Genomic DNA, 19,921 nt, shown 5'->3' on the forward strand with positions numbered 1-19,921 from the left:
TTAAGTTGCGATCAATTAATAACACATTGAAATCAACCTGATTAATGCTAACATGAAGCTAACCGCCATTCTGCCGCTAATCTGCGCTAAAGTGAATTAGAACTGCTGCTGCATCAGTTTCTGCTGTTTCTGAATCAAATCCTGGATTTGATTCTTCAACTTTTTTCCTTTTAGTTTCGGGTTCCGTTTGGATCAGAACCGGACAGGGACCCGTCCGGTTCGGAGCTGAATCCTGTATGAACGTCCCTCTCTCCGGTCGCGCGCCTGCGGCGTGAGCGCGCGCGCCAGCTGCAGTTTCCAGCTGTGAGCTCGTGAGGCTGGACAGTCAGTTTCTCCTCCGGTGGTTCAGGTCGGCTCGGTTCGGACTGGTGCGTGACTTGTTGCTCTTATTCTCTCGGTTTGGACCCGGAACCGCCGCTCCTTCCTCCAGACCGAAACTTCACCCGAACCCCCCCACTGCTGCCTCAGGGTTCGGGTCCATCCTCAGTTCCGAACCCACGGCTCGGTTTATTGTTTTCCATCATCATTCTGCTCTGCTGCTGGAACTTTTCAAACGGAACCGGTCCAGTAATGGGTTGGGGTTTCCCGGTTCTGCTGGCGGTTCTGCTCGCTCAGCTGTCGGCCGGGTTCCCGGACGCTCCGGACGTTCAAGGTAACAAAACCGAGCCGGACGGACTTCATTTCTCTAAGAGGTTCTGGTCCGTTGAGGCTGTAGAGGTTAATTAATTAGTGGTTAATTAACATATTAACTCGGTACTGATCGTCTCTGATGGGTTTGGCTGTGGAGCTAAATTGGTGCCATAAAGTTTGTTTAAAAAAAAAAAAAAAAGTAAATTTTTTTCACTTCCGAATCTTTTATTTCAGTTTCAAATCATTTATTTTTTTTATTTTAAAATCTTTTATAATTTCAAAACAGTTTTTCAGTTTCAGTATAATATTTTTCTACAGTTTCAAAACTTTTTAGAATTATTTTTTCAGTCATATATTAAAAATCTGGTAAGCTATTTCTGGAAATGTCTTTGACGTGAGGAACTGATAGTTTAATGAAACATTATCTGGGCTGAAACAGCTGTAAACTTCTTAGAGCATCTAAACGAGGAAAAGACGCATTTTAAACGGAAAGCTTTAATTTTTTACAACGTGGAAATGAGCTCATGTGATGCAATCATGGAAAATTAAACTGAAGCTCTTAAAAACAGCAGCAGGAAGATTTGCTGTGACAACACTGCAGGAGAAAAACAACCAGACAGCTTTGATTCAATGCTGAGATTTAAAGAGGGGTGTAAGGAGCTAAATTGGGGCCATGATGTTTGTTCAAAAGGAATACAGAATTAAACTGAAAAAAGATTTGAAACTCAAAAATTATTGAAATGCTAAAAAATAATCTGGAACTGAAAAGGAGTTTTGAACATGTTTTTTCCAGTTTCACATCCTTTTTGTCAGATTCAGAACTTTTTTACAGTTTAATTTTTTTCAGTTTAATTTTTTTTTTCAGTTTGAAAAAAATAAATTAAGTTTTAAATATTTCTTTTTTTCAGTTTTAAATTGTTTTTTTCTTTTGAACAAACTTCATGACCCTGATTTAGCTCCATAGAGCGTCAAAAGCAAACAAGGTGGATTAGCAGAGCAGCTGACGGTGTCATCCAGGAAATGTTGCTGTGGAAAATCCTCTCTACTGCCTGGGTTTTAGCTGTTAGCGACATGCTAACAGTCTTCAGTCAGAGGTTTCTTCAGATTTGTCGCAGTGACTGCTACAGGAAATCCTGACAAACGCCAGTCCTTCGTTAATTTTTTGGAAAACTTCAGATTTTCCCAAACAGATTTAATTTCTGCAGCTCCTTTCTGATATTAAGTTTGAAACCAGCAGCCGCAGACGTTCTGGAGACATTTGGGGATTTTTAGACTTTTTCTTTCCACTGGTGAAAAGTTTCTGTTTTGTGGCTTCAGTTTTTGTTTATTTTACCGTAGTTTCCTGAACCGTTCTTGTCCCGTAGTTTCCTCTGACCTTGGTGTAACATTCAGGCCCACATCCTGACTGACACCGACCCGTTCCAGATTAGCTTCTGTTTCTCCTGGAAACCAGCACATCATCACCGTCTTGGATTGTTGGGGGACGTTTTGATCCAAATGTTTTTCCACGGCGGTTTTATTGGACAGAAAGAGTTGGCAACCCCACGCAGGGATCGGTTCACTTCCAGGATTTATTTCCCAGAAATCCTGAACAACCAGCAGGAGGAACCATCAGAGGGAAACGCTTTACTGCGGCCGTCAGTCTGGAGGCGACGCAGCTCGCTGGACATGTTGGATACGGGCCGTTTGGAAAGTTCAGTCAAAACTAACAGCAATCATTTGGTTTATTAATCTAGCCATAAGAAAAAAAACGGGTTCACAGTGTTATTCATTCATTTATAAATGTAACCATTTCAAACTAAATATTCAGCATAGTATTTAGCTTGCTAGCTAACTAAATAGCAAGCTAAATATTTAGCTTTAAGCTGCATATTTAGCTAGCTCTAAACTAGTTAAATATGTAGTTAACAAGTTAAATATTTTGTTAGTAAGCTAAATATTTACCTTTAAGCTTAACATTTAGCTACCTTGAGCTAGCTAAATGTTTAGGTAGCAAGCAAAATATTTAGCCTAACGTTAAAAATGGCCTTTATTATCTATGTAATAAATATTACATAATATTTGTTACCTAAATGTTAGATAATATTTAGCCCAAAGCTCAAAATGGGTCAAATTGGGATATTTAGGGAATATTCACATTCACTTGCCAATATCAGGAAGTGGACCAGCAATGTCAAAGTTTTGTTTTCTTTCGTTTAATTTGCAGCTTAATGTCTAACTAGCTAACAATATATTTAGTTTGAAACAGTGACATTTATAAATGAATGAATAACATGGTGAACACATGACTGAAAAATGAATCCCCATTTTTATCTCCAAAAGATGCAAAATGAATCAAATTATTAAGTCTTGACTGTGTAACATTACAAACCCAAAGTTCTTCAATCGGCAAAAACCTGAGACCTTTGAGTCTCTGTCCAGGCCGTGAATAATTCAGAGACATTTTGACATTTTTCATGTTTTTTAATCTTATTTCTGTGTGTGAACTTTGTTAAAGAGGATCAAGTGTTTTCTTGTCCACATATTGTGAAAAGTTTCAGCATGTTACAAAGTGGAGTGAAAAGCTGCAGATCAAAGCAACACCTAAAGTTTATTTAAAGTGACTGAAGTCTCCGGCATTTCGCTGACTCAGCGGTTTTCTGTTTCCACAGATATGAAAACTGTGTCAGGCCGCAGAACTCTGATAATCAGGTCCAGGTTTCCAGAACTGGCCTCAAAAGCTCAGGGAACCAAATCTCAGTCTGTCAAACTGGGATTATGTTACAGAAACTGGGCGGTCTGGGAAGTCTGTCAAACCAGCAGCTGTGGGTTCAGATCCAGATGTTCGGCTGGGTTTCATTTCTAGAGCGGCTCTCCCTGATCAGTTAGAAGGATTTTCCACAATCTGCCAGCTGCAGATGTAACATTAAAGTGCAGCAGAAGCAATGACATCATCTTGAATGACTTCATGTTTTCATCTCCGTGTTTCTGTGATGTTTGTCGCGTTTCTGCGTCTCCTCCTCCAGTCATCGACGTCCTGAGCCTCCAGGACTCCAAGCAGAACGTGGCGGCGGTGGAGAAGCTGTCGGGCGGTCTGAGCGCGCTCAGTGACGTCTACGTGGTGTCGACGATCCGACTGCCCGTCAAGATGGGCGGGATTTTGTTTGGGCTCTACAGCAAGCAGGACAACAGGAAGTACCTGGAGGTCGCCATCATGGGGAAGATCCACAAAGGTTGGTGGAAGTTCAGCGACTCGGAACGAGGAAACGCTTGTTACGCGACGAGACTTTGAGGCAAATAAAAACGGTTTCATGGGCCGTTATAAACCAGATTGGCTACTGCTACTGATGCTAGCTAGAGCTAATGTCACTAGTAAGAGCTAATGTCATTAGCTAGAGCTAACACCATAAACAAAAGGTAAACTATTGGCAGGGGCTAACACCATGAGCTGGAGCAAGCTCTATTAGCTAGCTCTAGCTAACACTATTAGCATTAGCTAAAAACATTTACCAGATTTGACACAACTGGCTTGAGCTAACACCATTAGCAGGAGCTAATGTAAATTCAAAACAAGCTGGAAGGTAATAAATTAATGTTTAAAGTGACATTAAAGCAACTTTAAGTTTTTGTAACAAACCGTTTGAGAAAGTAGAGAAATTGTTTAGATCTCGATGTTAGCCGTAAACACCTTGACTACTGTCGGGTTAGCAGTACTAACCCGACAGTTACTGATGCTAACTGTTGGTAACTGAATACTCAGTACTGTCGGGTTAGCGTTTTTCAACCGACTCTCTCCTCTTCATCCATTTGATCCTCCTCATCTTGTCTTTTCTAAAAGTTCCTGTTGTGGCTGGAGGGCGCTAGTGTTGTAGCACCTAGCGTACTACCCAGGGTGCATTGCAGTGTAAACAACACATTGACCTTCTGTAAATTACAAACTAAATAAGAATGTCTGGGTGATTACAACCTTTTATTTTCCTTTATTTCAGTTCCTCTAAGTTTGTACATTTATTCTTTGTGTGGATTCTTTGACAGCTTGAAGCTGAAGTCAAACTTCTTGTTTCTGAACCTGGTGGCTGTTTGTGTTGCCCTCCTGCTCACTGTTTATTCTCTCAACATTTCACTTCTCTCCCACATAAACGAACTGCGGATAAAAGAAAAAGATCATTTTCAACCTAAACTTTTGCTCCTCAGTTCTGGTCCGGTACGTCAAAGCCGACGGGAAGGTCCACACCGTGAACCTGCAGAACTCCGTCCTGGCCGACGGACGGACTCACTCCATCATCCTGAGACTGGGCGGCCTCCAGCGCAGCAACATGCAGGTGGAGCTGTACGCCGACTGCCGATTGGTCGATTCCAGTCAGGGCGTTCCCCCATTGGTTCCTCTGCCCAGAGAGGCGGACATGGTGGAGATCCGACATGGACAGAAATCGTACGCCCGACTTCAGGTTAGAGGGATAAGAACAGCAAAGACTGTAGAATGCATGAATTAACTAAAGAAATCTGAATAACTGATCGTTTTACTTGGCTTTTACATGATTTTAGTTTGAAGGACGAAGCTGTGGAGGAGATTTAACATTCCTCTCCTCAAATGTTGCTTCTGATTTCTCCTGGAGGATCTCATGCTGTTCGCAGGCCAGAAGGGAAAGACAGTTTAGTCCAGGCGTCTCCAGTCCTTTAGAGCTGCTATCCTTCAGCTTTTAGATGTGTCCCTCCTCTGTACCTGGATCAAGTGGATCCCTGGTTACCAGAACTGGGTGACTGCTAGCGAGGGGGATTCAGGTTCCAGAGGTTAAAGGGCAGTATCTCTGGAGGACTGGGCTCCTGAGTTGGCCCCGTTGGACCAGGTCTCCATCGTCTCACTAATGTCTGGTTCTGTTCCAAGTTGGGCCTTTGTCCGGTGGCAGTGTCTTCCTGGCGGTGGATTGTGGACGGTCCACCTGCGAGCGGGAGCTGTGGTTGACACACCAATGATGTCATTTTGTGTGAGCAAATTGAGGGGCCGATTTCTCTGAGACCTTTCAGTCTATTTGTTCGCTGGAGGTTGCACCATTACAGTGCAGTTTGCTGCCAATCAAAGCGTTTGCTCTTCATAAGCCAGATATCAAAACAACCTGCGTACACGTTAACTTCAGTAAAACTGTTCAAGAAACACACAATCGATCCCCTAATATCTTATTTAGGTGATTTTGGCTCCACAAAGATGCAAACCAAACGTGTCATTGCATAACCGACCTTCTGATGAGGACAGAAGATGGTAATGGACAGCAGCCGTCTGCCGTAAGCACCGGTGCTCCTTGGTGTATAAACCGGGCCCGGACCTTAAAGGATCTGCTAATGGAGGAACCGGTTGCTCTAGTGGGGAAGAGGCTGTAGAGGATCTTCCTTGAGGTTTCCTACCAGTGGGTCTGAAAACCGCAGTCTCGATAAAGTACCTCAGCTGACCTCAGGTTTACTCTGAACTCTTGTTCTACTTAGGGACCTCAGTTTGGTTACTCTGAAGGTTTGGACCAGAACTCCTCCTTCACCTCGGTTCATCCTGATTCAAGATCAGACGTTTTCCTGTCGGTCAGGAAAACTTTCAGGATTTCTGGAGAGAATTTTCCTCTTTATTGGCCGATCTGTCCAGCAGGACCGGCGCGTCTCTGCGTCTGTCTCATCGGGCCTCTCTCTGTCAGGGCGCAGTGGAGTCCCTCCGCCTGGCTCTAGGGGGCAGCGTGGCTAAAGCCGGAGCGCTGACCGACTGTCCGTTCCAAGGAGACTCGTCGGCCTTCAACTTAGGTGAGCTCACCTGGATCTGAACCTGAAGTTCTGCTGCTCTGTGGTTCTGATCCGGATCGGTGATGAGTTCTTTGTTTCCTCAGTGAACGGAGAGGTCCAGTCCATCCTGGGTGAGGTTCTGATCACTTAACTGGTTCTGATCAGTCGTGACCTTTACTCTGATCTCTGATTGGACATCATGTTTATGACATCATCTGTCAGGTGAACACACCAAGGCTCTGATTGGTCAGCTCATCATTTTCAACCAGATCCTGGGAGAACTGCGGCAGGACATCAGGGAGCAGGTGAGACACAGAGACAGGTGAGAGAGAGGGACAGGTGAGGCAGAAAGACAGGTGAGACACAGAGACAGGTGAGAGAGAGGGACAGGTGAGACACAGAGACAGGTGAGAGAGAGGGACAGGTGAGACACAGAGACAGGTGAGAGAGAGGGACAGGTGAGGCAGAGAGACAGGTGAGAGAGAGGGACAGGTGAGGCAGAAAGACAGGTGAGACACAGAGACAGGTGAGACAGAGGGACAGGTGAGACACAGAGACAGGTGAGACAGAGGGACAGGTGAGAGAGAGATGAGAGAGAGACAGGTGAGACAGAGGGACAGGTGAGAGAGAGAGAGAGAGACAGAGACAAGTGAGGACATCACAGGGGACAGGACAGGGGGGAGGGGAAAGGTGAGGAAATCAGAGACAAGGAGATGAAACATTATAGGAGGTGATATTGGACCTCAGAGGACAGTTGAAAGGTAGGGGGAAAGGTGAGACATTGATGAAGTGAGAGACAGTGGACAGGTGAGACAGAGGGACAGGTGAGACATCATCCTGGTCTCAGGAGCCAACGGCGTGTCTGTCCTCAGGTGAAGGAGATGTCTCTGATCAGGAACACCATCCTGGAGTGCCAGGTTTGTGGTGAGTCAGCAGCTCTGTGGACGTCTCTGAATGACCTGAGGACCCGATTGAAGCCGCCCCCTGTCCTTCCCCCTGTCCTCCCATCCGTCCCTCCGTCTGCCTGCAGGTTTCCATGAACCGCGGTCTCGCTGCTCCCCCAACCCCTGCTACAGAGGAGTGTCCTGCATGGACAGCCTGCAGTACCCCGGGTACACCTGTGGACAGTGTCCACCTGGAACCACCGGCAACGGGACGCACTGCAGGGACGTTGATGAGGTGAGGACAGGACGCCACGAGGCGCCCGGCAGAGCATGAGAGACCCTGAGTGCTTCCTGTTTGTCGTCCGCAGTGTGAGCTGCAGCCGTGTTATTCTCCTGAAGCCTGCGTCAACACGGAGGGAGGCTTCAGCTGCCAGCCGTGTCCTCCAGGCCTGTGGGGGGCGCCGCTGGCCGGAACAGGAGTGGACTACGCTAAGACACACAAACAGGTCTCACAGGAGCTGTGTTTAGATCTGGGGCTGTTATTTTAGTAATCAAGTCAATTATATCAATTATCAATTATTTTTTACGATTAATCGAGTTATCGAATAGAAAATATGATGAAGTAAAATATTGGTAAATTCTACCGTAACAAAACTATTAATATTTAATATCAACATCGGCCCAATTTTTCATATTAGTGCATCCCTAACAATTACTTTCTGTAGTATAGAAAATTTACCTGCAACTATAACAGTTCATTTTTAAGTTAACCAAAAATTATAGAAATGATGTTGAATTCCTAGCTGGCTCACAAAGACACTTAGAAAAAATAAACCAGTTTTTGTTTTGATTAGATTTTTTTAAAAATTTGTTTATTTCAAACAGGTTTTTAAAAACAAGAGAAAAGGCGACCAGTAGGAGAGAGAACACTGATTTAATCTCAGTTTGGTTTTGTATTCATCTTCAGTCAGTTTAATAGATGAACTCTCACTGTGTTCAGCCTTTTTTCTCTCATGTCATCAATGACATTTGGCTCCTTCGTCACACACAAACGACAACCCGTCTGTTTGGATTTTGTTTTGGGAGACAGTTCTTCTTCTGAACAGGAAAACGAGTCTTTCTGAAGTTAAATCTGTAAATTTGTCTTTAAAAAGCTCCTTAATTAACCGCTTTGGTGAGAAACGGAAAGTCCGTCATCATTATGTCACTGCAAACTCCCATCCAAAGCCGATGATTCTGTTTGTAGAGGCGCCTTTAGCAAATCCAGTCTGACTGCTCGTGTAAATAAATGTTGGACTGTGCGAGTTAGCAGCAGCAATCAGCTGCCGGTAATCCCAGTTTGAGTGTGAGTGTATTGCTGGGATGCAGCTGGAAACCATTAGAGCCTCTGAAGCAGCACAGAAAGCTCCCAGCTGTGGAAAAACCGCGTTCAGTCGGGGCGACATCATCTCACCGCTGGTAGGAAGTCGTTAACCTGCCGGGAAACGAGCAGAGGCGATCTGCTGCTGCGTTCTGCGAAGGTTTTAGTTCTGACATCAACCACTGATTCAAGACGAGATTAAATTTCCTCCTTTTGTTTGCAGAATATTCACTTTTTACCAGATGGATCTGAGACCTTTTCCAGGGAAATTTCACAAGATGTTCCTGCCAGTTAAGCTTTAAAATCCCGGCTGGACCTGTGTGTGTGTTTCAGGAATGCGTGGACATCGATGAGTGTGTGGATCTCCCTGACACCTGTGCATCAAACTCGGTCTGCATCAACACTGTGGTGAGTGGAAACATGAGAAGACGCTCAGGTTTTATTCACTGATCCTGATCCAGACTGGCTGCCAGCGTCTAAAGCGATCCCATCAACGGTTCTGCTGCAGATCTTTCACCTTTAGAGGATTCTGTTTGTTCATTCAGGCAGAAAAAATCCTGGAGAAATGAGCCAGTTTTTACTGAGGATCCTGGCGAGACGGCGCCCCCTGGTGGACATTTAGCTCTCCCGTCTCTTTCAGGGTTCCTACAAATGCGGAGGCTGTAAACCCGGTTTCTATGGCAACCAAACATCTGGCTGCTCCCCCAGGAAGTCATGTGCTGCGTTGACCTTTAACCCTTGTGACACCAACGCCCACTGTGCCATGGAGAGGAACGGAGAAGTTTCCTGCAGGGTGAGGGGCAAAACTCACAGCAGAGGAACAGAAGTACAGATGGAAGGAAAGAAGGACAGGAATAAAGCACGTTTTGCATCCAGTTATTAATTGGTTAACCAAACAAATCTGCAGAATGTGGCAAATTCTTTATCTGACTAATCAATTAATTTTCAGAATAATCGATTAATCATCAGAATAATTGATTACTAAAATAATCGTTAGTTGGAGCTCTGGGGTGTATGAATATATTTGAGCCTGAATGTTTAATTTTAGCTTCGGTAAATCCCAGCATGCATCAGGTTTTTGCTGGGGTTGGGCGTTTTTAGAGCAAATCAAATCTAACTTCATTCCGGCTGTAACTAGTAATCAATTAGTGCATTGATTAATCGATTGTTCTAACATTAATCGATTAATCAGATAGAAAAAATGGTTGCATTCTGCAGATCTTTTTGGATTAATCATTTAATAATTGGATGGAGAAAGTGCTTAATAGGAGGTTTTTTACAGAATCTGAACCCAGTGAAGCTAAAACTTTCACTTCTGTTCCGATCAGAATTACAGACGTTTTTTTCTATCTAAAATTCAAAATGTTTATTTTTTTATACAGTTTTGATGTAATTTCTGCTCAATTATAAATTATTTTTAATTATTAATCCCAATTAATTGTTTCAGCCTTAAACTTTAGAGTTTCTTTGGAAGTTTTTCATGTGTTCTGCGTCCTGCATGTGTTTGCAGTGTAACGTTGGCTGGGCCGGAAACGGACACACCTGTGGAACGGACACGGACATCGACGGCTACCCTGACCGCTCCCTGCCCTGCATGGACAACGACAAACACTGCAAACAGGTCAGGTCGCACCTGGAAACAGGTCAGATCACACCTGGAAACACATCAGGTCGCACCTGGAAACAGGTCACGTCGCACATGGTCATATGGTACCTCCAAACAGGTCAGGTCACACCTGGAAACAGGTCAGGTCGCACCTGGAAACACGTCAGGTCGCACCTGGAAACAGGTCAGGTCGCACATGGTCATATGGTACCTGCAAACAGGTCAGGTCACACCTGGAAACAGGTCAGGTCGCACCTGGAAACACGTCAGGTCGCACCTGGAAACAGGTCAGGTCGCACATGGTCATATGGTACCTGCAAACAGGTCAGGTCACACCTGGAAACAGGTCAGGTCGCACCTGGAAACAGGTCAGGTCGCACCTGGAAACAGGTCAGGTCACACCTGGAAACAGGTCAGGTCGCACCTGGAAACAGGTCAGGTCGCACATGGTCATATGGTACCTCCAAACAGGTCAGGTCACACCTGCAAACAGGTCAGGTCACACCTGGAAACAGGTCAGGTCGCACCTGGAAACAGGTCAGGTCGCACCTGGAAACAGGTCAGGTCGCACCTGGAAACATGTCAGATCGTAAATTTCCCGCAGTTGCTTGTCAGCATTATGATGTGTTGGTGAGACATTGAACTTGTCCATCAGGACAACTGCGTGTTTACGCCGAACTCGGGCCAGGAGGACGCGGACAACGACGGAATCGGAGACCAGTGTGACGAGGATGCAGACGGAGACGGCATCAAGAACGTGGAGGTTAGAAATCATCCGGGTGTAGATGATGCTCCTACTGTCGTGGCCGTGGTCTGCCTAACGTCTTGTTTGTGGTTCAGGACAACTGTCGTTTGGTCCTCAACAAAGACCAGCAGAACTCGGACAGCGACTCGTTCGGAGACTCGTGTGATAACTGTCCCACCGTCCCCAACAGCGACCAGAAGGACACGGACAACAACGGACAGGGAGACGCCTGCGACCAGGACATCGATGGAGATGGTGAGAACAACCTGCCCTCTGCTGGTGATCACAGGGAACAGCAGGCATCTTCCAACTGGGAGGATTTCAGTTCACTGATTTGCAGCATGAAATGCTGATATGACTCCAATAAATGATATTGAGCATCAGGAGGCCAATCTGGGTTATTCTGGTTGGATCAGAATCTGTCAGATTTCACACAAACTTAAGAAACATTCAGAAAATAATTTAAGGTTTCATGCCTCATAACTTTCATATTTTTGATTTTTGTAGTCAAAGCCCCTTCAACATTCATAGAACATCAGGATTTTGATAACTTTATATCCGATGTGCCTTAAGGCCAGAGTGACCAAATTTCACGGTGACACCTCAGAATCTCTCTCTAAAATGGCCGACTTCCTGTTGGCTTTAGGACTTACCACTGATAGACTTTTTATCTTGTCTTGAAGGCTTCTTCTATCTGTGTACCATATTTCAAATTTCTGTTTTTCTGTTTAAAACTGATTAACTTTATGACTGACTTGTATGGAAAATTTGAGATTTTGTGTAGGACTAGGCCTCCGAAAAGCCAATTCATTTGATGGAATAATAACAATAAACAGAACCATTACAATGGGCCGTCGTGGTGCTTTCGCTGCTCGGGTCTAATAAGATCGTTTGGGTTACGTTAGACATACGCATTACAACAGACTTACCTGAAAACAGTTTATAGTTAGTATTGCCTAGAAAGTCCAGTTTGTTTGGTGAAGTGTGAATGCTGATCGACCAAAAACGTGAACTCTCGTTCGTCTACAAACCTTGGTCTGGGTTGGGTTGAAGTGAACGCTGGTTCGATTTAAATGTTTATGTGAACGTTAAGCGGACCGGAGACCGATCCCTACAGCCCAGGGAATTCTGGGTAAATACAACCAAAGCTAACGCATTAGCCTAGCGCTAGCAGAAGAAATGGCTCGGGGTTTTTAGCCAAAGACTAAAGAGAAATCTTCCAACTGCTAAAATCTGACACCTCCATCTTGTTTCCATCTGGTGAAGAAGGAAGTTGCTCTCAGTATCTTCAGAGGTTTTGTGTCGTTTCCTTCAGTGGTTCTTGGTGCAGCGCCCCCACAGGCCAGGAGGGGAACAGGTTGGTTTGACTCAGAGCATAGAGAAAGAGAACCACAGCAGCTGGAGGTGGAACAAGTGTTAATGTTTTGGTTCCAATAGAACAGAGTTTGTCAGACTATGAGAAGGGAAAACACCAGGTTAGGTGGTAATGTTGCCTCCTTCCTTCAGCCTTTCTGTAGCCTACCTGCTGTGTTTGGGGCTTTGGGAGTTTCTCTCCTCCTGGGTGGTCTTGGTGTGGGCACTTGACCGCTTGGGTTACCGTGTTCTGGGCTTGGCCAGCACAGACGAGGACGGCGGTGTGGCAGGATTGGGGTAATCTCATCCTGTTCCCCTTTGACCTGTGGCAGCTGCTCCTTTGCCTTGCTATTGACCTGCCTCTCTACCTGCTATGGTACCTTCAGTCAGTCTGGCCAGGTCTGTTGTGTCCTTCTGAAGTCAAGTTTGTCTGTCCTTTGCTGCTCTTAGGTGATGTAAGTTGCTCACATTCACCCACTCTGCACAAACACAGAGACACAATTAATCTCAAGCAATCAAGAAACCATCTCCAGATATCTTCTTCTGCCCGGACACGTGTAGGCAACCATCTTCTCTTCATGATGCACCTGAAATGTTGAGTCTAGGTTTAAAACACTCCAATCGGTTGTTGGATCAGCCTGTTTGTGTGTTCAGGTATTCCCAACGTTCTGGATAACTGCCCTAAGGTTCCCAACCCGATGCAGACGGACAGAGACAGAGACGGAGTTGGAGACGCCTGCGACAGTTGCCCTGAACTCAGCAACCCCATGCAGGTTCTGTGTCCTCCAACAGCAACCTGGCTCATTTAACCAGCTTTGATTGGTCAGATTTTTACTGTGTCTTGTTTTGCAGACGGATGTGGACAATGACCTGGTGGGAGACGTCTGTGACACCAACCTGGACTCGTATGTCTGACAAACACAAGACCTTCCCCTACTGTCGTCCAATCAGTTTAGGTTGCTGAAACCATGACAACAAGGCTGAAATACTCGTCTTGCCGTTCTTCTGTTGCTGCAGGGACGGAGACGGTCACCAGGACTCCAGAGACAACTGTCCCGACATCCCCAACAGCTCCCAGCTGGACTCCGACAATGACGGCCTCGGAGACGACTGTGACCACGACGACGACAACGACGGCGTCATTGACGATTACGACAACTGCAGACTGATCGTCAACCCGAATCAGAAAGACTCCGACGGTACCGTGCAGAACCAGAATCCTGATTGGATTGAACCTTTCTCTCCAGTCTGGACCCGTCTCTCTTGTTTCTGTCTTCAGCTAATGGAGTCGGAGACGTCTGCGAGAACGACTTCGACAACGACGCCGTGATGGATCTGATCGATGTGTGTCCAGAGAGCGCCGAGGTCACGCTGACCGACTTCCGAGCCTATCAGACGGTGATCCTGGACCCTGAAGGCGAGGCCCAGATCGACCCCAACTGGGTGGTTCTGAATCAGGTGACTGACAGCAACTCGTTGCTATGCTAGCTGTTTCCATCCTGTTGTCATGCAAATATTGAGCAAACTTTTAAAAAGTTACAAAAACAAAATGTGAATTAGGCGTGTTTCCATCTACTGGTTGGTGTGAATTTGTTAGACGTTGACGCTACGGATGGCTGTAATAAACAGGAAGTTAAGGTTGTAAACTAGCATGATCCAGAGGTTTTCAGAAAGCTCTAATTCTCCATCATGTCAACTAGCATTAGCGATCTGACGACAGACAAAAAGCTATTCTAATGACGTTGGAAACAGCTGATCAGTCCTGAGAGGAAAACGTTTGTTACGTCACAGTTTGTCTGGAAAACGTGTTTCTATCTCCACTATTTTGAGCATTAGCTCTTTGGAAAAAAAAGAGCTAATAAAACCATTTCAAGCTAGAGAAATACTTTGTTTTGCGAAATTGAGGAAGTTATTTTGAATTTTGCTGCTTACATAACCTTATTTAATGCAGTACTAATGCTAATTTAACCTGCTACCTAGGCCCGTTAGCTTCATGCTAACAGGCCTAGCTTCACCTTTCAGCGTCACAGAAAGACATTGGGCCGAATGATTTCCTCTGGAGAACGATGGACTTTTAATGGTCTGGAGATGATCTTTGACCCTAACTTGCTTCCTTCTTTCCTAGCTGCTAGCTAACTTCCTTCCTAGATTCCTAGGTATCTGGCTGGTTCTTGGTAGAAAAAGAAAGAAAAGAGAAAGACGACAAATGGAAATTGTTGAGCTCATATCAGTTTATCAATAGATTGATTTATTGCTCATTGGGACAGGCCAATGTTTTCTGGAGCGTGTTCCTCTCTGAACTGAACAGAACCGTTTGAATGACATGAAGCCGAGTAAAAACCCTCTGAATGTATTAATCCGCCGTTCTGTTGTCCTCAGGGCATGGAGATCGTTCAGACGATGAACAGCGATCCGGGTTTAGCTGTGGGTGCGTTTCCCTTCGTTCCGATTGAAAACCTCAGATTCTGATGGATCTGGTTCTGATCCGTCAAACCTCCGTGTTTCTGCAGGCTACACGGCGTTTAACGGCGTGGACTTCGAGGGAACGTTCCACGTCAACACGGTGACGGACGACGACTACGCCGGCTTCATCTTCGGGTACCAGGACTCGTCCAGCTTCTACGTGGTGATGTGGAAGCAGACGGAGCAGGCGTACTGGCAGTCCGTCCCCTTCCGGGCCACGGCCCAGCCCGCCCTGCAGCTCAAGGTTCGGCTTTTCCCCCAGGCAGCCGGCCCAAGGCATCAGCAAATTGAAAACCAGAATGGAATAGAATAGAAGTACTTTATTCATCCCAGCAGGGAAATTATTTCGCAGTTACAGCATAGAGACAAGACACACAACAACCACCACTGAGTAGCCATTGTAGACAAGATAAAATAAAAATAAAATATAACATGCTGTCAGTATAAAAGCAGCTTAGAGCAGTCCTGGCAAGGATTCAAAAAATGCAGATACAGTATGTATATGTAAATATATGTACAGCAGTGTGCCACATTGCAGCTGTGCAAAATTGGACTGATTAGTGCAGAACAATGATTTAGCTTTTATTGTACAGTGAGATGGCATGTGGCAGGAAGGATTTCCTGTATCTGTCCCTACGACAGCGGAGCTGGAGCAGTCTATGTGAGAAGGTGCTCTGCTGTCTGTCCACTATGTGGTGGAGAGGGGGCTGTTTATTGTCTGAATTTCAGCACTAACCAGAGAGATAAATGTTTACATCTGTTTATTCAGAATAAATACTATTTAAAAATTCAGAATTTTGTTACTACAGTTACAATCTGATGCTACAAGTTAAATCTTTAATGTTCACTAGTACATTCCAGCAGATTATAACCAATTATCCCTGATTGCTCCTAAACTCAGCCAGCTAAGCCCCGCCCCCTCTTCCAGGTTTCACCTCACCTGGATGGAAACGAAACTGAAATAGACTTTGAAACTGAAAAGAAAGAGAGAAAACTATTTGAAATTGAAAAAGATATTGAGACTGAAAAAAATGTAACTAAAAAACAAAGAAAAATTTCCAAATGAAAAAAAAAATTGAAACTGAAATAAAGTAAGACTTAAAAAATGAACAAAATTGAAGATTAAAAGAAAAATTTTGAAATGCATTTTTTAAGATTATTTTTGAAAAAAACATTTTGACATTGAGAAAAATTGAGAATTAAAAAACGATTTGAAGCTGAAGTCCTGGGTCCTGCAGGCGGTGAAGTCTCAGACCGGGCCGGGGGAGTACCTGAGGAACGCCCTGTGGCACACCGGAGACACGCACGGCGAGGTGAAGCTGCTCTGGAAGGACCCGCGAAACGCCGGCTGGAGGGACAAAACGTCGTACCGCTGGCAGCTGAGCCACCGGCCGCAGGTCGGATACATCAGGTCAGACGGGTTTAATATGAAATATTAACGCTGTCTCTTTAAGACAAAGTAGCTCCATTAAATGCAGGAATTAAAAAAGATACAACACAAACAATGAGTTCTGTGAAAAGTGTTTGTGCCCTACATGTTTCTGCTTTTTAGTTCCTCTGAATTTATTATTAATATTAATAATAATAAAATTAATATTATTAACATAACTTGAGAAAAACATAAAGAGCATGTTTTTGGTGTTTATTTATTAAAGGAAAAAATGTCAAAACCAACAGAATAAAGACATACAAACATAAAGTCAATATTACAAGAATAAAATTGTAAAATAAACCATACAGTCATATTACAATTACAATCATAATAATATGAGAGTAGAGTTAAAATATTACGAGAATAAAGTTGTAATAAAATCATCCGGCAATAAAGTCGAATTATGAGAAGTAAAATCATAATAATTTGAGAATAAGGTCGCAGTATTACCCTGTAAAGCTGAAACAGTATAAAGTTGTAATAACATGAGAATAAAATCATGTGACAAATATGACATCAGCATAAAAGTATTATCAGCAGCAGGACTTTGAAGTAATTAATCAACAACTGAATATAAGAAAAAACCACAAACTGATCTAGTCACATAGATCTAGATAAATCTATCCACACTTTTCTCATTAAACGACTTTTTATCATAATTTTACAACTTTATGGTGACATTAAGACTTTATTCTCATGATTAAAAACAAATCTCTGACCCTGGCATCAGTACTCTGTATGAAAGTCCTGTGTGGTATTTAGTGTAGTACTCTGCAGTACTCTGTGGTACTCTCTGTAGTACTCTGTGGTACTCTCTGTAGTACTCTGTGGTACTGTAGTACAGTACTCTACAGTACTACTGAGTCGGACTCTCAGCCTGCAGATGTCTCCTGCACTCGTCCGTTATTCGTCTCTTTTCTCCTTTTCTTTTTACTGCATTCTTTCCCCTCTGAACCTCCTTTGTGGCCCCGGGGCCCCCGGCTCCCCATTGTACCCGTCTCCATGGCGACCAGCGCCCTGGCAGGAATCCGCTGTGGCCGCCGTTCATATGCAGATTAGATGCAGAGACGGAGCGAAACTCTGGAAGAGTTTATGAGGGAAAAACTGAACTTCCCTCAACTCTGGTGTAGGTCCGAAGAGCTGCTGGTCCGGAACCAGGTGGTACAGAATCTGCTGGTATAGAACCAGGTCCGGAACCAGCTGGTCCAGAACCTGAAGTTTGAGAAGCACATCATGTCCACCTCAGTCTGTCAGGAGGAAATTAAAACGAGGAAGAGAAGATCTGTATAGAAGATCGGAAAAATATTCTGTGATCTTGGAAAGAAGCTACAAAAGACGAGTTAGATAGATAACTAGGTAGGAAGTTAGCTAACTAGCTACAGAGGAGGTTAGCTAAATGGCTACACAGGAAGTTAGCTAGTTAGCTACAGAGGACATTAGCTAACTAGCTACACAGGACGTTAGCTAGTTAGTTACAGAGGATGTTGGCTAGTTAGCTAGAGAGGAAGTTAGCTAGTTAGCTACAGAGGAAATTAGCTAACTAGCTACAGAGGAAGTTAGCTAGTTATCTAGGAAAGAAAGAAGATACCTAGTTAGTTAGTAAGGAAGGATGATAGTTGGTTGATTGATTGATTGAGTTAATTGATTGTTTCATTTACTGGTTAGTGGAATGATTGTTGCGTTAATCGATCGATCGATCGATTATCCGGTTTGGTTTTGTTTTCAGAGTGCGGTTCTTTGAAGGGACGGACATGGTGGCGGACTCCGGCGTCGTCATCGACACGACGATGAGAGGAGGCCGACTCGGCGTTTTCTGCTTCTCGCAGGAAAACATCATCTGGTCCAACCTGCGCTACAGATGCAACGGTAAAAACCGCTGCGCCTGCGACTCTCTGTGCTGCTCGGAGACTTTCCTTTAAAACTCTTCTTCTGCTGTTTCAGACACGGTGCCTGAAGACTTCGCAGCGCATCGTCAGCAGTTCCTCATGCACATTCATGTCTGAGCGCGGCAGACGGACTGCGGACACACGGCGGCTCTGTGGGAGCCGAGCGCCTGACTGGGAGCTGGAGAAACGGAAACCAGCCATCATCTCCAGTGTTTCCACCTTTTCACTCCATAGTTTTAACTCGGCTCTACTGCAAAGCTTCAGCGTTTTCGCCCTTTGATTTGGCTGTTTCCGTGAAATAACCCGATCTGCTACCATCAGGAAAAGAGATGTTCCACCATGTTTGTTCTGTCCTGATGACAGAAAAAGACTCGAAAAGCTCTTTGAGGTCCAGTTTGTTTCTGCTTCTGCCACTGAAAACCCAACAATCATTTGTGTTAACCGTCTCCAAATAAAACGTGACAGTGTGGACGATGCGTCGCCAGCTTTTGAGCTCATGAATCGAAGCGTTTTCCTTCTGCGTGGAGCACCAGACTCCTTTCTGTGACCGGCTTTAACGCGGAGGTAAATAAGTCAAAACGTCGTCAGAGGTTTTGACTCACCTGTACGTGTTGCACACCTAACAATAACTATCCCTGGAAGTCATGCTGAGAGATTCCTGAACGCCCTGTAGGTGTCACTAATGAGTCGTTAGCTGTAAAAACGTGACCGCGGGGTTTTCAGCTCATCACTGAGAAGATTTAATATAAAGGGCATTATAATTAAAATTTCTTGTTATGACAAGAAATAAAACTTGTCTCTTAAAACAAAAAAACTAAGAAACTTTCTCATTTTATCAAAATAAAACTTGTGAAAGCAAAGAAAGTTTCTTGTTTTAAAAATGACATATTTTTTATTCCAGGCATATAGCGCCATCTTATAGCAGAATCAAGTAACTGAAATTGGGTCTCTGTCTCTTTAAGACGCTCCTGCTCTTTCTGAAGCTCTGTGTCCAGGAAGTCATCACAACATGGCTCCTCTATTAACCTTCTAAAGTTTTTACCAGAGTAATAACGATCTCAGCAGCTCCACCAGTTGTTTGCTAATTGCTGCTGGCTAGTCTGAAGGAGCTGAGTGGGGGAGGAGCTGCGTCTCGAAGGCGGGACTATGTCCCACCAAGCGTTTAGGCACCCCCGAATGGTTGCCAGGGAGATTAGAGGATACATGAAAGAATGAAGGCAACACTGCATGTTTGTTTATGATGGTGGAAAAATCAAAAAAGATGATCTCACATAATGCTGCCCCTTTAAGAAGTTTTATCGTCAAAACAAGAAACTGAGATACTTTAATAAGAAAAACTATACTCATCTTAAGATGAGAAACTTTGTTTTAATGCGTCTATATCTCGTTAGAGTTTTTCTTCATACTGAGGTACTCTTTAAATTATTTCCTCTCTGGCAGTTCATCTTCCCTTCTGATGCGTCTGATTTCTTAGCTTCATGTTTCTGTGTTCGCAGAATTCAAACGTTGATTCTTGACAATAAAACTGGAAGTGATTATTTCCCGCATCGCTTACACTGTAAAACATGCGTAGTCACTCCAAACAACATGGAGCGGGTCAAACGGTTCCTGCAGTGGAAACGACAAATCTGGAGGCAGACTGAACTTCAGCCGCAGGAGGAGGAATCATGGTGGAAACATGTTTGAATTTGTCACATCTAGTCATCAATACCAGCTTCACACACTGGAACCACAGAAGAAGAACAGCAAGATGAAGCTAATCAGCTGGAATCAAAGTGTCCTCCATGTTTTATGGTTTTAATAAACAACCAACCCAACAACAA

The 19,921-nt window shown here is 44.3% G+C and overlaps 1 protein-coding gene across 1 annotated transcript; it reads left to right on the top strand.

Annotated features, from left to right (window-relative positions):
• The first annotated feature begins 217 nt into the window (after positions 1–217).
• Positions 218–19,921, top strand: thbs3 (thrombospondin 3). The gene is made up of 23 exons (XM_005814510.3): positions 218–652; positions 3,636–3,842; positions 4,804–5,057; positions 6,288–6,390; positions 6,474–6,500; positions 6,592–6,674; positions 7,242–7,293; positions 7,400–7,548; positions 7,622–7,759; positions 8,947–9,021; positions 9,254–9,406; positions 10,124–10,234; positions 10,875–10,982; positions 11,060–11,219; positions 12,972–13,090; positions 13,170–13,222; positions 13,335–13,516; positions 13,597–13,775; positions 14,697–14,745; positions 14,828–15,024; positions 16,019–16,191; positions 17,939–18,078; positions 18,154–19,921. Exons 1-23 carry the CDS (start codon positions 571–573, stop codon positions 18,213–18,215), a joined length of 2,856 nt encoding a protein of 951 aa, XP_005814567.1. The 5' UTR covers positions 218–570; the 3' UTR covers positions 18,216–19,921.

This window comes from Xiphophorus maculatus, chromosome 3 (genome assembly GCF_002775205.1).
Source record: "Xiphophorus maculatus strain JP 163 A chromosome 3, X_maculatus-5.0-male, whole genome shotgun sequence".
In the NCBI taxonomy this organism is placed as follows: domain Eukaryota; kingdom Metazoa; phylum Chordata; class Actinopteri; order Cyprinodontiformes; family Poeciliidae; genus Xiphophorus; species Xiphophorus maculatus.

Coding starts and splice junctions, on each gene's coding strand:
- thbs3 (XM_005814510.3), top strand. CDS start 571: ATGGGTTGGGGTTTCCCGGTTCTGCTGGCGGTTCTGCTCGCTCAGCTG. Junction 13,517..13,596: donor GAATCAGAAAGACTCCGACG/GTACCGTGCAGA, acceptor TTCTGTCTTCAG/CTAATGGAGTCGGAGACGTC. Junction 14,746..14,827: donor CGATCCGGGTTTAGCTGTGG/GTGCGTTTCCCT, acceptor GTGTTTCTGCAG/GCTACACGGCGTTTAACGGC.